We start from the raw sequence: 20,661 nt of genomic DNA on the forward strand, positions 1-20,661 counted from the left end.
GGCAAAACCCCATCCCCACCGGAGACGTGTGCCGGCACGCTGGGTCGTGAGTGCGGCTGCCTTGCAGAGACCCGTCCTGTGCTCTGCACTGAACTTTTTACCGGCTCACGAAAAGCACAGCAATAAAAGCAGAGCAGTGGGAATAGCTGTGCTCCGCCGCTCCTCTGCCCATCGCCCGGGACCGACCCGCACCTCACACGGGGGCCGTTAGGAGGTTTAATGAGCCAGTGGGGAGGTGCTGTGTCCCAGTTTGATGTCGGGCATCGTTAGGCTCCCGCACGGCTCTGGGGGCGCGGGGGGATGTGGGGGAGCTGAGGACGGGGCGGTCACTGCTCGCTGAGCATCAACGCTTTGCCAAGCCCCTGAAATCTGTACGGTTGGATGGCGGTTGGGTGCCGGGAATTAATGTGCGAGCAATGAACGTGGTCGGGACATGGCACTTAGCTAATATCCTGCTTTGTCTAGCTCCGATGCCGGCATTTCATCCCAAAATATCCCCCCGCGCTTCCCCCTGGGACTGGACTTTGTGGAGATGCTGCACATCCCCCAGTGCCACACAAGTGCCTGCATTAAAAGCTTAATAAAAATAGCTTGTTAACGGGATGCGTTGCCATCGCCGGTGGCTTGCGAGCTCGCTGCCGATCTCTGTGCCTCGAATGCAGCAAGGCCAAGTAATTACGGGATGGGGGCTGCAAGGTCTCGACAGTCTAATTTCTATTAATTATAGCCCGCGCGTGATCCAGTCGCAGCGGAAAGGGGAGACGGGGAGATGGTAAATCATTGCAGGGGCTGGGGAGGGAACAGGAGATGCTGGATGATGCTGAGAAGTGGTACCTGCTCTGCACCCGGGGCAGGCAGAGGGCTGGGGAAGGGGATTGGACCCCAGCCCCAAACTGGATTATTTGGGAGGTTTCTAACTGGTGGGAAGGAGGACAATGATGCCGCACACAGAGCGGAGGGCCAGGACAAGTATTCACGGACCAAAGCGGGTGTATGGGAACCGAGGCGATGCCGAAGCGGCTGTGACCTGCAGCCACCGCGGAGGCTGGGCTGTCACCGAAGCGTGGGGCCACGCGTGAGCACGCAGAGGGGCTGGAGGGGAGCGTGCGGCGGGGAGGTGCTGCCTGAGCTGCCAAAGGCCCCTAAATGTGGAGGGGAGCAAGGAGGAGACCACGCCGGCCGCGCAGCCCTGCCCCTCCACTGGCTCCGGTGATCTCCTGCTGCTTTAGGAGCCAGTTAAAAACTCAAAGCCGATGTCCTCGCCTTCCCCTGGCAGGGCTCCGGTCACGGCACAGCCCTCACGGCCCGGCTGCTGGGGAGGGGGCACGCGGGGGGGGGCCCGGCTCCTTCACCCTCCACTTTTTGGAGCCCTGTCCTGCTGCCGGGGCTGCCGGCACCCCTAGCATGATGCCCATCGCTTCCCATCAAGCTAATCAGAGCCCGCTTCTCAGTAAGTCGTTATAAATCCTGTTACAATTCCTTCTCCGCTAGGTAATAACGGTGAGCGCGAGACATGCATTGGCGTAAAGCCACCCACGCCAGCATTTGTCTGCGGCAGCAGTGGGATGGACAAGTTGGGCATCAGACCCTCGCCAATCCATCCCCCAAGGCTGCCCAGGGATGAGGCGGATGAGCCAGAAATGTAAGGAAAAAACCCGCAGTTGCATCCAGAGAGGGGTGTACCGCAGGCGGGGTGGTACCCAAGCCTCTCCAGGAACAGATATTCCTGCTGGGGATGGATGGACTGGAGCCCACAGCCCAAAATTCCCATTAGGAAGACGGCTGTGGAGAAATGCTGCAAGGTGGAGAGAAGTGGAGTACAGCCGAGCAGCGAGAGCGTCCGACCCAGCTGCCCTGGGGAAGGAGCTGGGGAAGGGCTGGGGGATGCGCTGGGGGCATCGCCCGGCTGCGGGGGCAGTGACACCCATTTTTTTGGAGCTGCTGAGTCGGCAGAAGCAGAAGGATGCGGGATGGCTGCGGGGACTGTGCCCGCTGGCTCTCAGTGCTCATAAAGAGTTTGCTTTGAGCCCTGCCATCTGCCTTCAAAAGCAATCCTGCTCCCTGCGCAGTGAGCAAGCATCCTTTCCTCCCCCTCCCAGTTTGCCAGCATCCTTCTGGGACTGGGCAGGCTGTGCAAACTGGTCTGGGGGGAGCAGACACAGCCTTTGGGAATGCAGCACTGCTCACTGATGCTCAGACGGGCTGTTCCTAAAATACACAGCCCGTCCCCAAAGGAGCATCTCCAATGGGCGGCTCTGCTCCTGCAAAAGGGGCTGGGGGAGGCTGGGGGAGGCTGGGGGGCCCCACCGCCCTTCCCAGCACTCTCCCAAGGGGCTGCAGCTCCGCTGGGGCCGGGGTCCCGGGGCCAGGGTCCTGGCTGTGGGCAAATGGTGCCGACCCGGCAGCAGCCAAAATGGCCAGGCTGGCCACAGCGAGGAGTTTATGGCAAGAAGCAACAGGCCGGGCTGTATGGAGCGACAGGGACGTTCTACCCTCAGCCTCTTCATGTCGTGTTGTTTAAATGCGCGTTTTGCAAAGCTGAAACAAATTGCAAACAGCAGAAATCGGGATTTTGGGGGGGGGGGGGGGGGGGAAGGAAGAACTTGGCAGAAGGATAAAGGAAGGCAACTGAAACGCTCATTAAAACTGAGGGGCTCTGTTTCCCTGTCCAAGTGGCCACATCTTCTCCGGAGGCTCCCAGGTGCTTTGAAATGCCTTGTCAGACAAAGCCTTTCATCCTCCCTGATTCTGGCTAAATTCATGGACCCAGACATTTTCGCTGGAAACGGGAAAGAGGGAGCAACTCCGTTCTGACTTTTTACTCCCCATCTGATCGCTGTTGATACAATTTATTCCTATGACAGCATCTGCTGCTTTCATGGGTTTTTTTATTCTGAAGTACAACTCGTCTTTGTTAGTCCCATTTTCGGGCCTTTCATCATTTGAGTCACAACATAAAAGGCGTTTAAACACTCCTGCTTGGAAACCAGGCTGGGGAGAGGGAGGGAGCAGGGAGACGCCACGTCCCCCAGCCCCAGCCCTCCTGTGGCGCGGGATGGGGTGTCCCGGTGTGCCGCAGCCCCACCGCTCTTCCCCCGCTCCTGCCGAAGATGGTGGCGATGGAGCATCGCGTTTCCATGCTGTGAAATTCAGATGTGGGTTTTAGGTGCGGCTTCATGCAGAGCCCCGCGTCCCGCGTCTCTGCCGAGGCAGCGTCTCTCCTGGCCAGCGCCGACCCCCGTGCTCTGCCCTCCTCGCCGCCAATGTTCCCAGGGGCTCCGTGCCCTCCTCATCAGCCAAACCTCTCTCGTTAGGCAGCTAATTGCCTTTTGCTGCTCCAGCTCAGGCTGCGGTGCACGGCTCCCCATGCCCTCGTGCCGGGGGGCTCTGCAGCCTCTCGCTGCCCCCCACACCCCCTCCGAGCTCACCAGGGCCTCTCGTCCCCACCGGTGCCGGCAGATCCCGCTCTGCCGTGGTGTCTGCTGAGCTGCTGGAGGCATCAGGGAGTTCACAGCTACCCACAGAGACCTACTGGAGTCTAATAATAGCGCCGTGGTGTCACACCAGCGTGGAGCTGGAATGGCTACGTCTGGCAGGGAGAGGCCACCGCTGGCTGCCTCCGCCTGCCCGGGCTCCTGCCTGCTCAGCTGGAAGAGAAACGGTTCCTGGGAACCTCCGCCCTGCCCAGCTCCTCTCCATCCCAGCACCCAGCTCCACTCTGCTCCCTCCTGCAGCCCCGCTGCAGCTCACGGCCAATTTTCCATGCTACAAAGATCCCCTGCACAAAGCATCGTGGCTCGTGCCGCTCCCCAAAACCCTCCCCGTGCAAACGCGGGGGGCACCGGGCTCTGTGCCTGCTGCAGGATTCGGCCCCTGCAGAGGAGCCACCAGGGCCACAGAAGGGGCAGCACCCACCCCACCGCGCTGCCGGCTTGGCACCAGCATGAGCATCCTCGGGGCGCAGTGGCCTGTCCCCCTCCCGCTTTGATTCCCTTGCCATATTTTTCACTCCAGTAAGTGCCGAGCTTCTGCCGGCCTCTGACGCGCTTCCTTTGGGCGCTTACAAAGAGACCCCTGCAAAATGTTCTCATGCTGCTGCTCTCCCGGCGAGGGCACAGAGCAGCCCCCACGTGCCGCAGGCGTTGCTGGTGCCTCAGCACCCTCGAGCCACAGCCCTCGTCCTGCCCAGCTTCCCTGGTCCCCTCCCGCGTCCCCCAGCTCCCAGGAAAGCGAGCGCAGCTGCAAACTGCGCTGCCACTTATTGCAATAACCTTTCAGGTTTCATTTAGCGCTGCTCGCTTCCCACCCCACCTTCCCATCGTCAGCACTTTGCTAATTGCAACTTTTAACTCATTGTGCCCAGGAAGCCCGAGAGCAGCCGCTGCCGTAAGGACACGGGGTCCCTCCGCTCCCCGGCGCTGCTCCCCCCAAACGAAGGCCCAGCCTAACGAAGGGCTGTGCAGGCGAACACCACACCGACCGCAGCGCATACGGTCCCGTTCCTGCTCCCGGCTCACCCCGCGAGCTTCCCGCTTTGGGAAAAGAGCAACACATCCCGGCAGACCAAAAATCCCTGGCAAGATCCCGGCTGTCGCCTGGGAGCATAAATCAGCACATCGCTGGGTGGGGAGGAGGCGAGAGATCCCGACGGCTATCAGAGCGCACTGTCTGCCTGAGACTTATTAAATTATGGCTCTCAAGTTCAGCATCTGAGCCCGGCGCAGCAGGGACCACGGCCAGGAGGGAGGCGAGTTACAGCCCCCTAATTCAATCAAGGGGCAGAGGCGATGGCGCAGGCGGTGGGGGACAAGAGCCATCGCTGTCGATACCGAGAGAGCAAGGCTTCGGCAGCCTTCCCGGCCGGCTCTGCCCCCCCGCCACTCATGGAGCTCCCAGCTGCGCTTCCTAACACACCGGGAATGGCTCCCTGTCTCCGTTGGGGGCTGGGGCTGTGATGAAGCTGCAGTCCCGGGGCCGGTCTGGCCGCAGTGCCGGCGGGGGGAGAGCGGGGCATCGGTGCCACTGTACGGGTTTGCACTGATCAAAGACCATCGCACCGAAGGGTGGGATGCTCCCGGCCCCACGGCTTCCAGCACAAAGAGAAAACGGGCCAAGAAACCACCATTTCAGGAAAGCCCGAGGTGTTTTTTACACCAGTCCAAGAAGCAGGGAAGGAGAAAGATGAAGTGCCATTTCCCAGCTGACACTGTGATCCGGCAAGCGTGACTAAAACTTGGGGAGGGTTTGCATAACGGGGACGTGCATTCCTGCTCTGCCCAGGGGTTCAGGTACCATGGTGATGCGCACGGCATCGAAACTTCGACAGCTACTCAGGGAGATGAGGACGGAGGGACACAATCGCGTGAGAAAGAGAGAGGAGGGAGTTGGAAGGCGAATGCTTTCCCTGAAAGCATTTACAAGGTCAACGATTAAAAGTGGAGCAGAGCGAGGATTTGGCTCAGGCAAGGGAGTCGGATCACGCCAGGGTGCTTGGCAGGAGGCAGACGAACGCCCAGCTCCCACGCCGGCACCGAATTACCCAGCCGAGGGCTAAGTGGGATACCGAGACAAGGTCGCGGTCCCACCGGAGCAGCAAGGGCGGCATGGGAGCTCTGGCTGGGCTGGCTCCTGCCTCCACGGCAGCAAATTCAATCGTAACGAATAACAGAGTGGAACAAAATCCAGCAATGCAATAAAATCACCCGGCATCTTGTTCGCCTGAAGCCAAGTGAGCGCGAGCAGCCGGGGTCTGTGCAGGAGGCAGCGTGGCCTCTGTGGGTAACCTGGTGTCTGGGGAGCCCAGTGAGGGGAGGGAGGGTTTTAAATGGCCTTTTGGGTGCTCTCCACGGGTGACAGGTCACCCCGCTGCCACCAAGGCTCCCAGGGAGAGGAGCGGGACTGGCGGATTTCTGAGCAAGAGAGAGATGCTGATTCCTTATGAAACGGGGAGGCGAAATCCAATTGTGCAGTATCCGTGGCTGCCATTAACCTGTCTGTGTACTGCCGCAGCCGCCCATTCCTCTCCGCCTGACAGCGGGGCTGCCCGGCACACGCTGCCCCGGCCGCCCAGGGATTTGTTTCTGCCTGCTGCAGTGGCACAGCCAGCGCCGCTGAACTGTGCCGCAGGCGTTTCTCCGGTGCTTTGCTCTGCTTCCAAAATGGAGAGCCGGCTAAATGTCCCCTGGTGAGCTGGGGAGCCATGGCATGGATTACTGGAACAGGAGAAATGGTGGCAGCACGTAGTGGGCAGCCGCAGGAGGAGCTGCTGGAGCAAACCGCAGCTCCGAACCCCAAACCTGAGGCCAGGAAAGAAATGGGATCGGCGGGTCCTTGAAGGAGGGTCCCTGGGATAGCTGGCATTCGGCTTGTCTCCGGCCAGCATGCTCACGGCACATGGCAGGGCTCTAAACACTTGCTCAACGGCAGCTTTTGCTGCTGGTTTGGGAAGCACGGGTGGGTTTGTGCCAGGGTAACGCGTCGCCGGAGGAGGCGGCTGGGTGGGCATTAGAGGGGTCTGCACCACAGGGCGCTCAGCCGGAGCCCCCTCGGACGGGCCGCAGCGGCTGCCGGGGGAAGGGCGGCATCTGGACCCGCATCGCTCGGTCCTGCGCTTGCCCCAGCCCGTGGAGAGGCTGAAAGTGAGCTGATGGAGAGGGCAGGAGAATGGAAGGGAGAGGTGGGGAGCGGGGAGGAGGCACGGCCGGCCCCACCAGCCACCTCGTCTCTCTGCATCCCAGCTCCATTTGCAGATTTATTAAATCGAGAGCCAATTTTGACATCATTTCTTTCAAGCAGCTCCACCTCGCAGGTGTGCAGAATTTATTTGAGATAAAGAAAACCATTACAGAGAGACAGCAATCTTCAAAGACCACCTCGGAGACCTGAGAGAAATAAAAACACTAGCCCGTGCAAATGTGCAATTAAGTTTCAAAATACTTGTGCTCCATGAAAAGCTCCGTCCCTGCAGAGAACAGGCCTTTAAGGCAATTTTCCCAAACCCTATTCAGCATTCACTCAAAAATGCCTTTTAAAAACAACGTGATTTTTTTCCCCTCTCTGCCTCGCTCCTCCTCCCCCGGCTCCCGCTCCATCGCTCCCAGGTGGGACCCAGGCAGCTCCAGTGGGGACGCGGCTCCTCCCCGCTGGTGGGAGACGTGGGGCGCGGGGGGTCCCATGCGCGCGGGGCACGGCTCCCTCCCATCCTCCACTCACGTCAGCACCACAAACCAGGAATTTTTAGAGCCGGGTTTGTTATTCCGGGGAGCGCGACACCAGCGCGGCTCCGCCTGGGGACAGTTTGCCGACTATTCCCAGCCGCGGGAGCTTCGCATCCCTTATTCATGGGTCACTCTCTGCTCGGTGATTAATTAAAAATGCATAATTAACCTGTGGAACGCACTGCCACGAGGTATCGGGGAGGCCAGGAGCTTAGCAGGATTCAGGGGAGGATTATATGTTTAAATGGATAATGAGAACATCTGCTGGTACATTAGCAGGGATCAAGCAGAATTAGGGAGAGGAGCCCAGCTCGCTGGCGGCGCGGGGTGCAGGAGGGCACCCCCGGGGCCGGCTCGAGGGGGGCACCACCGGTCCAGCTCCTGACTGCAGCGGAGATGCCAACGCACCTGGGCACGCTTGGGGAGCGAGATGTTGGGGCCAAGCGGGTGGGCTTGGGGACGGGGCAGTGCCGGTGCTGTCGCCACGGGGCTGGTTGCCCTTGGGATGGAGGTGGCCACCCGGAACGGATGAGGGTCACGGCACCATCAGCTCCTTATCACAGCCCCCAACCCAGCAGCCGCCTCTTGTATCTGGAGGCCGGTGGGGTGCCAGGGGTCGACCCTGACCCCCAAGAACACCCCAGTAAGCTCAGCCACAGCGTCATTAAAAGCCCAGGAGAGCATCCATCAGCTGCAGCACCTCCTGCAAACGACACCACGCTTGCATGCTAGGAGAAGGGCTTTGCAGATCATCTGTGCCGCTGTCGGTGAGCTCCAAAGTTCCGGCACGGACCGAGAAGCCAAGGAAAGTGCAGGAGGCACGAGGCCAAGCCTCGGCCAAGCCGGCCATGCAGCGTGGCCCAGCGCCAGGGCGCGCGGCCCGTGCGAGGGGCAGTTGCTGGAGGTCTCCAGCCTCCGGACACCACGTGGCTGCCGGGGCTGAGCCTCGCGCAGCCCCTTTGCCTGTTGCAGCATCCCCCATCCACCCTGGGCTCCACAGCGGTGCACGGACACCTCCCACCATCCCCCCTTGCACAGGTGGCACAGACTATTTGCTTTGCTTCATTTTTTCCCCCAGCCACAGAACTTTTCTTAGAGAAGCCTGGCAGACAAGCCAGCAACTGCAGAGCGAACTCGGGGCCGATGGCAGGATTATTAAATCCCCGTCCACAATCCCCTCTAGGTTCAAGCAGCTGCTCTTTTGCATTGCAAACCTGCCGCTCCATCATTAGCACTAACTGATGGTTGTGCAAGGCCTGGGAACCACGATGTCTCAGGGTGCAGAGCCGCTGAGGACTCTTGGCAACGTCCCCGAGACCTGGGGGGTGTCCTCAGCCCTTCGACCGGCGGCACGGCCAGGGCAATGCCAGGCGCCCGGCACGGCTCCGGCTTTGCAGCAGCTTGGAGCAAGGAGGGGAGCCATCCCCTGCCCGGGGGGGACGCTGGAGCCCAGGGGATGCCCAGCCCTCCTGGCGAGAGCCGGGATGCTCCCCCCGTCCCTCCATAGCATTTTGGAGGCGACGCCATGGCCGCAGCAAGATGGGGCGACCGCAGGCGTTTTGGGTGCCGTGCCCCCCCCGGCCTCGCTGCCCGTCCCCCAGGATGAGGCAGCTGCAGCACGTCGTGCTCAGCCTGCTGAGCACGGAAGGGGCCTGCCGGGCCGGGGTTAATCTCGTTGTCACACTTTCCCTCCTTCTTGCTGGCTTGGCGCGCTTTGACCTGCTGTGAAATTGTGGCCAACAGCACTGAATATTTTAAGAGCAGCAATGCAGTCATGGCCGCGCGGCAGAGCAGCAAGGCAGGCCGGGAGCGGGGCTGGGCCCTCACCTCCCTCCTGCCACCGCCAGCCCATTAGCTCAGTTCAGGGAAACCTAAAAAATTCAAAAGACACTGAAATATGCAGCATTTTGCTCTCTCTGGAAATGAGGCGCTTCGCTTCCCAGATGCTCCCGAGTAGGAGGTTGTAAATAAGCGGCTTTATGGCACGGGGGGTGTTGCCGACGGGGCTGCGGACTGCTGCAGAGCCCAGACTGACACTTCCACCCCATCCTGCCCCGCACTGGGGACAGGTCCGTGCTCGGGCTGGGCACAGACCTATGCCCGCTGGCACCAGTGCCCACCCACGCCAGCATGGCGTGGAGGTACCGGCCATTAAAGGACCTTCACCTCTCCATACTTGGCCTCTGCCAGCTGCTCTCTGCCCCCTTCCCCCTGGGACACCCCCTCCCCGCACCGCTCCTCCCCTCGGCTGGGCGGCTGGCCGGGACGCGGGTGCCGCAGGACCTGACGCAAACGCCTGTCCTCAGCACTTCTGCTATCTGGGGCACGGCGGAGCAGCAGCGGCAAGGAATTTAAAAAAAAAAAAAAAGGGAAAAAAAAAAGTCCTATTTGCATAAACCTCCCAAAAAGAGGAGCTGGAGCCTGAGACTGGAGAGCCAGAGCGGGTGTGAGCATTGGACGGGGACCACCGGAGCTGAGAGCATGTGCAATAAGTAGGAGGGGAGCATCGCCTGGACCAGGGCACGCTCTGCCACCGGGTCCCTGCACGTCCCCAAAGCGCTGCCCCAGGGCTTGACACCCTGTCCAGGTGTGACATTGGGATACTTCTGCATTCAGGTCTTAAGAGGGCAGATTAATCGCCGTGTGCTGGATCTGTCACGCGCGGGGATATATATTCTTCTCGGAATTTACAAGTAGTTCTGTCTGAGAAATAAACAACCAGAGATAAAAATTACATTGTCACCATGCAGGTGTGATCGATGGAAGAGACAAGCCCTTGGAGCGGCGGCGAGGTGCCACCGGCACAACCCACCCAGGGAGCACCGGCGGCCGGGAGGTGCCGAAGGGGCTCGGGGAAAGGCAGGACCCCAGCCCGCCGTGTCCCTGTCCCAAAGGCCGGGGAGGGTGGCGACGGCCACCTAGGCCCTTCCCAAGCAGGGAAGATGCCGAACGCTGGAGAAAACGATGCTGGTGATGGGTGACCACGAGGAGCACCCGTGACGCAGCTGTGGGAAGGGTGCCCAGGGCAGAGCAGTCAGTGGCAGAGGGGGCTGCTGCCCCCAGGTCAGCTCCTTGTGAGAACCTCCGGGGCCCCGTCTCGAGCCGCCAGCCCTCCTCTCCGCCGTGTTTCCAAGGTCAGCGATGGGCAGAAGGCAGAGCCAGGCGGGCAGCCGCCACAGCCCCCAGGGACCAGGGTGCGAGGAGGATTAATGCGGTTTTTGCCAGGCCCCTTTCGAGTTTGGGGTCTCCTTCATCTTTCTCTGCTTCCCGTGGCTGCATTGGCTTTGGCTGGGCTTGTCGTGGAGCACATCGCTTGCCGGGTCGCTGCCGCTCCCTGGGGAGGGACAGACACGGGCTCCTTCATAGCTCAAATCCAAAGTCGTACTGAAAGCGGTAAAAAAGCGCTGCGTGGATCCTCTCCCCAGCCTTTGGCATTCCAGGGAGCCAGGACCCGGCTCTGCCCCCCGGGATGGAGATCCCAAAACCAGCCAGGGCAGCTCGGCAGCCGGTCCGCAACTGCCTTCAGTCCGTTGATAAACTCAAAGCAGCTGGTGGAGCCTCCGCCGAGCCGGTCCTCGGGATTTAGCCACATTGCTCTGCCTTATCAGCCATGCTTTTCACAAGCACTTAAATTCAGGAGGAAAAGGAAAAAGTGAAATCAGATAGAAATGCAGGTCTGTTTGCTGTTTTCTCCAATGAAATGGTTCTGGGTAAACAGCAGACGCCTTTGATGAAATCCCAGCAGGCTTAAACAATAAAGCTGGTTACAAACTCAATCTGGCGCAGATATCAGATCTGAAATTGTTTCAAAAAACATGTCAACGTTTTCTAATGCTGCTGCAAAACTTCCTCGGCACCTTGCCACAAGCCCGCATCTGTGACGCAGGACCCGCGCCGCTGTTCCGGCTCGCGCCGCTGCTGCCGTAGTTCCCACGGGCAGTCCTGTCCCGGCCCCTCTGCACCCCCGCCTGCCTGGAGACCCCCGAGCTGCGGGAAGGTGCTCGGTGTCACCTCGGAGACATGCGATGGTCCCCCAGAAGCCAGGGAAGGACCCTCCCCACTCTGCTTGGAGCGCACCAGGTTGTTCTCCAGCTGTAAATCCAGTCGCCATCCCCAGCGCAGCCTGGCCGGGGCTTCGTGGCGCTGGAGGTCTGGCAGGGTTGGACGAGGGGCATCGGGCAGGGCGGCTGCTCCTCTCCTCTCATCCCGGGGACAGCGCTCGGCCCTGGGTTCATCCCAGGTGCCACCAAGGACAATTGACTTTTCCACGGAAAAACAATTTGCAAAGTGCTAATGGTGACAGAGGAGCACAGCCGGGTGCCCCTCTTGAGTTTTGCCTCCAGTGTGCCACGTCTGCATCCCACTGGGAAACCAGCCATGGCCCGGGGTGCAATGAGGCCCCACGGTGATGCACGGGTCCATCCGCTGGAACGCCTGGCTGGGGGCACGGCTCTGTCTCCTAAACCCACGGCGCAGGCCGGGGGGCACGGCAGGGACTTTGTCTGGCAGAGGTCGGTTGAGTCAGGGCGACAGGCGATTTGGCAGCTCCCTGTGGCGGCTTTGGTGTCGAAGCAAGAGGGACAATCCGAACTTGGAAAACACGTGGAGCTGAAGCACAATGAGGCAGGTCCCACACCAGCATCACCAGGGCGAGGCTGCCAGCCGCCCGGCACCGGCGCTTTCCAAATGGCACCAGTGCCCGGGGTCTCTGGGGGACACCAAAGGACACAGGTTCCCAGTGGGGACCGAGGTGAAGGGGCGAGAGGCTGCCGAGGAGGAGGAGGAGGAGGCAGGTCTGGTCACACCACGAGCAGGGACAGCATCTTGGCACCAATTAGGAAGCTGGCGCCAGCTCTGGGGGTGTCTGGGACCCCCCGGGCTCCGTGCCCCCCTCCATGAGGAGCTGCTCCCTGAGTGCAGGGACAGACACCGGCTTTCCGCGTCGGACCTGGCCTTATGCCCCCCATCCCGCACCCCCGTGGGAGCCCCCAGCCCGGAGCTGATGCCCGACACAGCTTGTGTCCTGTGTGGCAGCAGGACAAGGGACGGCAGCGCTGGAGCAGCGGAGCCCCCATCCCTCCCGGGAGCCGGAGAGGACAAAGGGGACGCAGGAGAGGAGAAGCAGGGCAGGAGGAGGCGGGGGGCTGGGGGCCCTGGGGGCCGAGCCCCGGCTCCGGCGCAGCACCGGGGGGGACGTGGGGGGCCTGACCCCTCTGCAGAGGTTGCCTTCGCCATCGATCCCTGCTGCACTCAGGCTCATTAGGGCCGGGGAGCTGCTGCGAGCGGCTGGCAGAGGAGACAGACGGGGGGAGCGCTCGCCGTGGCTCCCTGGATCGTATTAAATATTTACTTTGTTTTGTTTTGTTTTTCCCAGCTATATTGATCAGAGATGGGGGGGGGGGGGCGGTCGGATGCTGGGAGGGAAGAGCAGAGGCAACATCTGAGCTGCAAGACGGGGACGGACGCTGCCAGGGCGCCCCAGAAGGCTGCACCCGCTCTCGCCGGGGGCACCCGCTGCCGGCCCCCCGCAGAGCTGCTCCCCCTGAGCCCCGAGCCCTCCCCAGGGCCGGGACCAGCATCGCCAGCACAGCGGGAGGGCTGCAGCGGGGGGGCTATCCCTCCCCATCCCCATCCCCATCCCAAGGGATACAGGACGGGGGGATGCCCAACGCGACGGCACCTCGTGGCAGGGGGTGTCCCCCCGCCCTGGCCCGGGAGGTGCCCCCCGCAGCCAGACTGGGCCCTGGGAGCGGCCGCGCAGCCGGCGCTGTTTCTATTTCGAGAGGAGCTCTACTGGAAAAGGAACAAAAGCCGAGGGAAGCTATAAATAGCCGCCTCCTTCACACCAGCGCCTCCTCCGCCCCAGCACCCCGCAGCCCGGGGGGGTCCCGCAGCCTGCCCCGCACTCGGCCCTGCCGTCACCCCCCCCTCGCTGTCGGGCCAACCTCCCCATCCAAAAACTGGAGGGAATCAAGCGCTGGGGAATATCTGCCGCTGAAGCAGAACTGGCTCTGAGCAGCGGTTTGCCAAGTTGCCCGGCAGCTCTGCCTGGCTCCGGGGGGGTCGCCCCCGCTTTGCCGCTGCCCGGCCGGGCTCCACACCCACAGACGCCCCTTGGGCCGGATTCTGCCGCCTGGGGATGCTCCTCTCGCCCGCCCTGGCCCTGGCTGCGGCTGGCGGGGAGCAGGGAGAGCCGAGCAGCTCGGGCAGACCTACTTTCAAGGCTTTAATCCTTTTTGCTTAAAGGATCTTTTTTTTTTTTTCCCTCTCTTTTTTCCCCCTTTTTTTCCTTTTTTTTCTTTCCACGCGGCAAAGATGGGGTCTGATCAGAGGAGAGACGCAGGGAGCTGACAAGCTGCGGAGTACGGAGAGAAAGGAGAAAGAAATACATATTTATTACCCTCAATTATTAAAAAATAGATAGCAGCAGATCTTAGGCCCTGGCAGAGGCACTGCGGAGCCATTTGTCTGAGGACTATTTTGTTTTTTAAATTCCATTGAAATTATAATACGCCGGGCTTGTTAGCACAAACACCCTGGCACATCCCTGCCGAGGGGGGACCATCACGGCCCCTCTCCCGGCGCCGGTGTGCTGCCCGGGGGGCGGCCGTACCCAGCACCCCGCGGGCTGCCCCGTTGGCAGGCTGCGAGGAGGCAGGGCGGCTCGGCGGGCAGGAGCTGGCAGAGGCAGGCAGCAGACACAGCCGGCAGCCTTTGCCCCCTCCGCCTTCACACCGGGGGATCGGAGGGGCTCTGCCCCATGCAAGCACATCCCCGCGCCCAGATGCTCATTGGTGCCCGGCCGGGCGAAGGTCTTGTGGCCGAGAGCTCGCCTGGGCCACCTGGGCTCTTCACGAGGCCACAAAGCACCGGGATATTCTCCATGCATGAGGACACCCCCTCGGATGTCACCGTGGGGGTCCCGTGGCCACGGGGTCAGGGTTTCCCCCAGCAAACCAGTGCCAATGCCGGTGCAAACACAGCTGGGAAAAAAAAAAGCGGTTCCCAAGTGCGGCACACGGGGCTGGCGGAGCCGCTGGCACCTCCCCTCCACTTGCAGGGCTGCCTCCGTAAGGAGCCCTGCCAGCGCAGCAGCCCAATTCCCTCCTGCCGCCGCTCCCCGGTAAACAACGGCCGCAGTCTCCCCGGGTGATGGGGATGCTGGGACTTGGGAAGCACGTGGAGCATCTCCGATGGCCTCCGGCACCAGCACCCCGCTCTCCCCACGGCCGGGCACCGTCAGGATACGATGGACCATGGCAGAGCCCCAGCCTGCTGTGCCATCACCTCCCCGGGGCTGAGACCCGCTGCCATCCCGGCCGGCCCACCACGAGCCGGGGAGAGATGCAGCCCTGAGCGCAACCGGCTTTCGGTGCTGGGAGTCACCGGGGCAGTCACGGCACTACGAGCCTGGGCAGGAGCATCACAAAAAGCCGCTCACCAAAGCCGGGCTGGCTCGGAGCCGCTGTGCCAGCACCACCGGGAAGCAAGCAGCCGACGGGCACATGTGCTGTTAAAGAGGAAAAGGAGCTTTCTACACCAAATGGAGCATTTTCTGCTTAATAACCCCCCAATCCTAATCTGCGCAAAGAAGATTGCCCCTACATCGCCCCGTCCTGCATCTGCCGCTTGCCGCTGCCCACACTTAACACGCGGGCAGCACCGCGGCTGCTGGATTGGCACATGTCAAGCTGTGCCCTGCCCTCGGCGAACGGGCAGGAGAAAGACCAGCCGCTGGGGAGGGCAGGCGATGCCCGGAGCTGGGCGTGGGCGTCTTCTCCATCAGCGCCAAGCCTCCATCATTTGTCATCGGTAAAAATAATACTCCTAAAAGTGTCCCCCCGATTGCCGGGCGGCAGGCGCAGGGCTGCGGGTTTCCATGGCGATGCCGTTCCGCAGGGATGGTACGGGGGATCAGCGCTTCCTCAGTTTGGGAGATGGGACGCGGTGCCGACATCCAGAGCGGGGACAGCACCGGCTGCGCTGCTGGCGGAGGGACCTGGGGCCGAGCTGGTTCGTCCCCCCTTGGGCTTGGGCAGCATCACTCAAAATAGCGGGGAAGGAGCACCCTCACCGGAGAGGACAAGGATGCTCCTGCATCCCAGTGTGCCCCTGGGGCCATGCCCTGCACCCCCTGCCCACGCCGGCGCACGGACCCCCCGGCTCCTCCTCGCTGACCCCCACCAGCGTCCCGCTTGCTGCCGGCCCCACGGCTCTCCCCACGGCCTCCCGGCACCCCGCTCGTTGCCTCCTCTCCTAAACCAGATGCCAGCCTCCTTTGGCGGATGCCCGTCGGGGCAGCACCTCGCCCATCCCACCCTGCAGGGAACCCAAACAACAGCCACCATCGCTCGGGTGCCGGCACCTCGCCTGCCTGCTGCTGCCTGCCTCTGCCTGCTGCTCCACCAAAGTGCTTTTAAAGATATAATCTGCCGTTAATAACCAGAGTTTATACTGAACGCGGCTAAGCCCTGGGATTGCACTTTGCAAACAAAATCCAAGTCTTTGGCTGTTTGGGGCAGCTGGAGCCGCTCCCTGGGGTGGGGACAGGCAGTGGCATCACCCAGGGGTGCCCCAACATGGGGCGGAGTGGGATGGGTGGCTGTGCCCCGCGACGCGGGGCTCAAGTGGCTGCGTCCTAGGTCACTGCTCTGCAAGGGGGGTTTGCCTCCGCGCTGCTCCAGGGCTGGCTGGGGGCACCGCCGGGAGCTGGGACACCCTGACAGAGCCCCTGGGGACACCCCCGCGGGGGTGGCCGTGGCTGCACCCAGCCACCACCACGTGCCCAGGCTCCTGCGCGTCCCTTCCTGGTTTTTGCCTCCAGATGGGGTTTTGGCTTTTGCTGCCAAAACCCATCAGCGCTCCGGCCGTTTCCAGCAACCCGAGCCCCTGCCCAGCCCCGGGGTGACCACATCCTGCGCACGGCCTCATCCTGTAAACCACAGGGACCCTCCGCCTGCAGCTCTGGCCCCTCTGGCCCCGCTGGCCCCGGCACCACCGGGTGCCTTGGGGAAAGGTGGGTGTGAAATCACACCGGAAAAATGCATATTTTTACGTCTCCCCAGCAGGTTCGCTGGTGTTTTTAGGGCAGCGCTTCGAGGCCACCTGGAGTGTCACCTGCGGCCTCAGGCACCCGGATGGGACCGCGGGGCGCTGGGTGCGGCACTTTAGGCAAAAGGTGGGAATAACATTTAGCCGAGCGTGGCCGTGGCTCTGACCCTGCCGGGCTCCATCAGAGCGGGTCACCAAGCGGCGACGGCTCCTTTGCATCCCGGGTCCAGGTCCAGGCAGGGCTCGTCTGCCCAAGCCCCCCTCACTCCCCCCCAGCACCGCTGCAGGAACAGCCTGGGCCGCATCCTGACCCACCCCCAGCCACCCCCCTCGCTTCAGTAGGCACAGAGAGCTTGTGGCTTCCTCTCAGCTCTTTAGGAGATTAAACTTTTATAAGCAGAAAGGTTTCTGGGCTCTTGGCTTCCCAGCGCGGGAACCGCAGCCCAGCCTGTGCCTGCACCCTGCCCGCCGGCTGCCCCCCTGCAGGGAGGGATGGGGGCTTGACACCCCATCGATGGGCCGAGCAATGGCAGGGATGGGGACGTGGCTGCCCGTGACCTTGGTGTCATCCTTGACCTGGAAATCTCCTTCTCCTGCATCACCAGCGTCGCACTCCTGCCTGCGGCCACCTCCGGCAGGGTGCACAGCGCAGCGCTGGCTGGAGCTGCGCCCCGCGCTGTCCCCCACTGCCACACCGATGAGGTCCCGGGGTCCAAAATGCACCCCAGTTCTCACCGGGGGTGCCCGGTGCCTCCACAGCTGGAGCTCACGGGGTGCAGGAGGCCCAGAACGCCCCCGGGCATCGCAGCGCTGCCCTGGCCACGCCGCCGCTGCCGGTCCTGCTGCAAGCCTCCAGCAGCAAACACCTTCGCCTCGCACGGTACCGCACACGAAGCCGTCCCCGCCGCGAGCGGGCACACGGAGCTGCTTCCCCCGGGGACATTGCCTGCGGGTCCCCCGAGCCCTGCCACGTCCCCCAGCCCCAAGCCCAACCCCGGTCCCCAGCAGCGGGATGGGGAAGGCGGTGGCAGTGCCACCATCAGCCTCCGCTGCCTCCCACCAGCACAGCCCCACGCCGCCACCTCCCTCGACAAAGCCAGCCGCCCCCGAGCCCCGCGGAGGGCTCAGCTCCGGCCCCGCGCCCCGGCGGCAGCTCTCCCCGTCTCCCCGCGCCCCCCGTGTGGGGTGACCCCTCCGCACCCCCCCGGGGCAAACGCCGGGGAGCGGGACCCCCCACCCGGGGACACCTGGCCAGGGCGAGATGGGGAGGGGAGAGCCTCTCGCCGGGCTGGAGGCCTCCTCTAACTGCCTGTTGAATTATTCAGGAATGGCATTAACTTATAAATGAGTGTGTTTGACTGATTTTGTGGTTGATGTACAGATAAATTCTAATGAAAGACAGCTACAAGATTTTAAATTATTAATTAGACTGCCACTTAACAAAGCCTATTTGGCACTCTATTTCCTTGCTTAACAAGACAAAAACTTTAAGAATAGGTTTTGCATTAGCCCACAGGCTCTTCAATTTGCATTTTGTTTTTCTAGTTCCAGAAATGAAAGCTGTAGATCTTGACCTTAACAGGCTACCCCTGGTGGGATGCAAGCCTGCCGGCAGCCCCGCCGCCTGCCTCCCCCTCGGGCTCCCCGTTTCCCTGCCCGGCTGATGCTTTTCCCCCAGACGGCAGCAGCGGGGCTGGGAGCCGGGGCTGGGAAACGGGGCTGCTCCGAGGGCTCGGGGTTTATTCGCAGGACCGCCATCCTGGTTGGGTTAATACGCCGAACAAAGCCGAGGCGGGAGCCAGAGAGAGGAGCATCCGAGCGCGAGGCCCCGCAGCCGCAAGGTGACTTTCCCCCCAGTGGGAAACGGCATCCCCGGGGCGGCAGCGGGGGCTCTGCCCTGCCCGGGGGTCCGCGCCCCGAGGCGGGGGGCTGCGGGTGCGGCGTTGGCACCTTCGCCCGCTGCCGGAGCCTCGCCGGAGAGGGGCATGCGGTGGTGGCGGCGAGGGCTGGGCTGCGCGGCCGCCCGCTCCCGGGGCGCGGGACGGGAGCCGGGGTCCGGCCGGGGTCTCCCCGCACGGCACCGCTGTCCCCCGCACCTCGCCGGGACCGGCCCGGGCACAGCGGGGCCGGGGTCCTGCCCCCGCCCCGGACCCCCGGCAGGGCCGGCTTCTCCCCTCGCTGTGATGTCAAAAAGCTCCGCTATGATGTCCCAGGCGGTTGCCATGGAAATAGCGTGATGTCACAGCGGAGCGAATCTCCTCGGGGGGGCGGAACGGGACGGCTCGCCCCAACTTCCCCGCCGAGCCCCCCCGCGTCCCCCGCTGAGCCCCGCTTCCCTTTCCGTCCTCCCGGGGGACGAGCGCCGACCCCGGGCCCCGCCGTGCCCCCGGCGCCTCGGGCCCCGCCGTGCCCCGCTGCCCCCCCGCGCCCGCCGCAGCGCCGCTGCCCCCGGGCGCCGCCGCCCCCGGGCCCCGCCGCCCCCGCCGCTCCTCCCGGTGCCCCCCGCCCCGCCGCGCTGTGCTCCCGCCGCGCGCCGCCGGTGCCGCTCCCCGGGGACCCCGGGGGTGCCCGAGCCTTGGTGGCGGCGGCGGCGCCCGTAACGCGGCGGCGGCGGGGGGCGCCCGGCGGCGCGGCCCCAACTTCGGCGGGGGAGACAAACTTCGGGGCCGGTCCCGCCGCCCCCGGTGCCCGCGGTACCCGGTGCCCTCCCGGTGCGGCGCTCACCTTGGCGGAGCATCTTGGAGCCGGGGCGGGCGCAGTCTCCCGGCGGCGGCGGCGGCGGCGGCGGCGCTCAGAGCCGCGGGCGCGGCGGCGGCGAGCGATAGCGGCGGCGGCAGCGGCGGCTGCTGCTGCTGCACCGGGAACGCGGAGCCGGGGCCCGGGCGAGCGGCCCCCGCGGGGGCATGGCGGGCCGAGCCGCAGCGGCACCGGGGAGCGCCGGCCCCGGAGCACCGGGGAGCGCCGGCCGCGCCTCTGCCCGCCGCGCGTCCCGCCGCCGGCTTTTAGGGGGGAGCCGCCCCCTCGGGGCTGGGGCCGCCGCCGCCCCCCACCCCCTCGGGCCGAGCCTATAAAGGGGCGCCCGGTGCCGGTGCCGCGCTGCCTGCAGCGGCGGGCAGGGCTGGGCAGGGCGGGGCGGGGCAGCGACGGGGCGGGCAGGGCTGGGCTGGGCTGGGCGAGCCCGGCCGGGGCCCCCCCTTCCTCCGCCGCCGCCGCCGCCGCCTCTCCCGCCTCCCGTGGACAGTTCGTGAAAGTGCCGCTGCTCCCGCTCCCCGCGCCGCCCCCCCGCCGCCCCCCGGGGCACGGCCCAGCGCCGCCCTCCCGGGGCTCCGCGGCCCCCCCGGCACCCGCTGTCACCCCCGCCCCATCGCCGTCCCCTCCGCCCCCTCCCCGGTGCCCCGCGATCCCACCGGGACTCTGCCGGCCCCCCGCGCCTGCCGGGGTCCCGGCTGTCCCCCCCGTCCCGGCACCGTCCCCGCCGCCTCCCGGGACCGGCCGCCCCCACCGCCCCCCCCGCCCCTTGGCGCCTCCTCCGCCCCGCCGTGTCCCGGTGTCCCGCCGTGGTCCCGCCGCCCGATCGGGGGCCCGGCTGTCCCCGCTGTCCCCTCCGCCCCGGCACCGTCCCTGCCGCCCCCCGGGGTCCCCGCCGCCCCCTGCGGTGCCCTCCGCCCCTTACCGTCCCCTCCGGGGCCCTGAGAGCCCAGCGGGGTCGCGGACGCCCCACCGGGAGCTCTGCTGTCGCCTCTGCTCCCCGGTCCCTGCTGTCCCCGCACTCCCCATCAGGGTCCCGCCGCCCCGCCGGGACCCCGCCGCCCCCGGGCGGTCCCTCCCGCCCCTTGGGGGTCCCTCCCGCCCCGTCCCCTCTGCCCCACCGGCGGTCCCGTTATCCCACCGGGAGCGCTGCTGTCCCCGCTGCCCCGCCGGGGTTCCCGCTGTCCTCGGGGGGGGTCCCTGCCGCCTCCCCTGTCCCCTGCCGCCCCCAGGGGTCCCCGTTACCCCCGGGTCCCTCCTGCCCCCCAAGCCTCGCAGGGACTTGGCTTCTGCCCCGCGACATGGACACACACACACCCCCACACACACCCACACACACACCCCGTCACCATGGCAACGGCCCCGGCGCCCCGGCTCCCTCCCTGCGTTAACGTGGGACCGGCAGCCCCGGGGCTTTAAGCACCGGGGGGAATGGGGCGGGACGACGGCCCCCGAGGTGAGGAGGGTCAGCCCCGGCACCGCAGCGCTTGGCACAGCCCGCTGCACACCCAGGGGCCGGGCGGGACCGTGCCGGGCCCCATCGGTCCCCGCTGCACCGCCCGTCCCGTCGGGGCCCGGCGGCGGCGCGCTCCCGCACTCGATCTTTCGTCCAGCGACTGCTCTGGCCTAGCGCGGGGCTCGCTTA

At 64.6% G+C, this 20,661-nt stretch overlaps 1 protein-coding gene across 1 annotated transcript in view; it reads right to left on the bottom strand.

Annotated features, from left to right (window-relative positions):
- The window catches only part of RTN4RL1 (reticulon 4 receptor like 1), a 32,798-nt gene extending 13,698 nt beyond the window's left edge, over window positions 1-19,100 (bottom strand). The window contains exon 1 of the mRNA XM_087752099.1: window positions 18,993-19,100. Coding sequence (XP_087608225.1) covers window positions 18,993-19,005 — 13 coding nt within the window. The 5' untranslated portion in view covers window positions 19,006-19,100. The remainder of the gene's footprint in view (window positions 1-18,992) is intronic.
- Between the last annotated feature and the right edge of the window lie 1,561 nt (window positions 19,101-20,661).

Source organism: Nipponia nippon, unplaced genomic scaffold (genome assembly GCF_047370975.1).
Source record: "Nipponia nippon isolate SJK-2023a ecotype South Korea unplaced genomic scaffold, ASM4737097v1 scaffold_15, whole genome shotgun sequence".
Classification (NCBI taxonomy): domain Eukaryota; kingdom Metazoa; phylum Chordata; class Aves; order Pelecaniformes; family Threskiornithidae; genus Nipponia; species Nipponia nippon.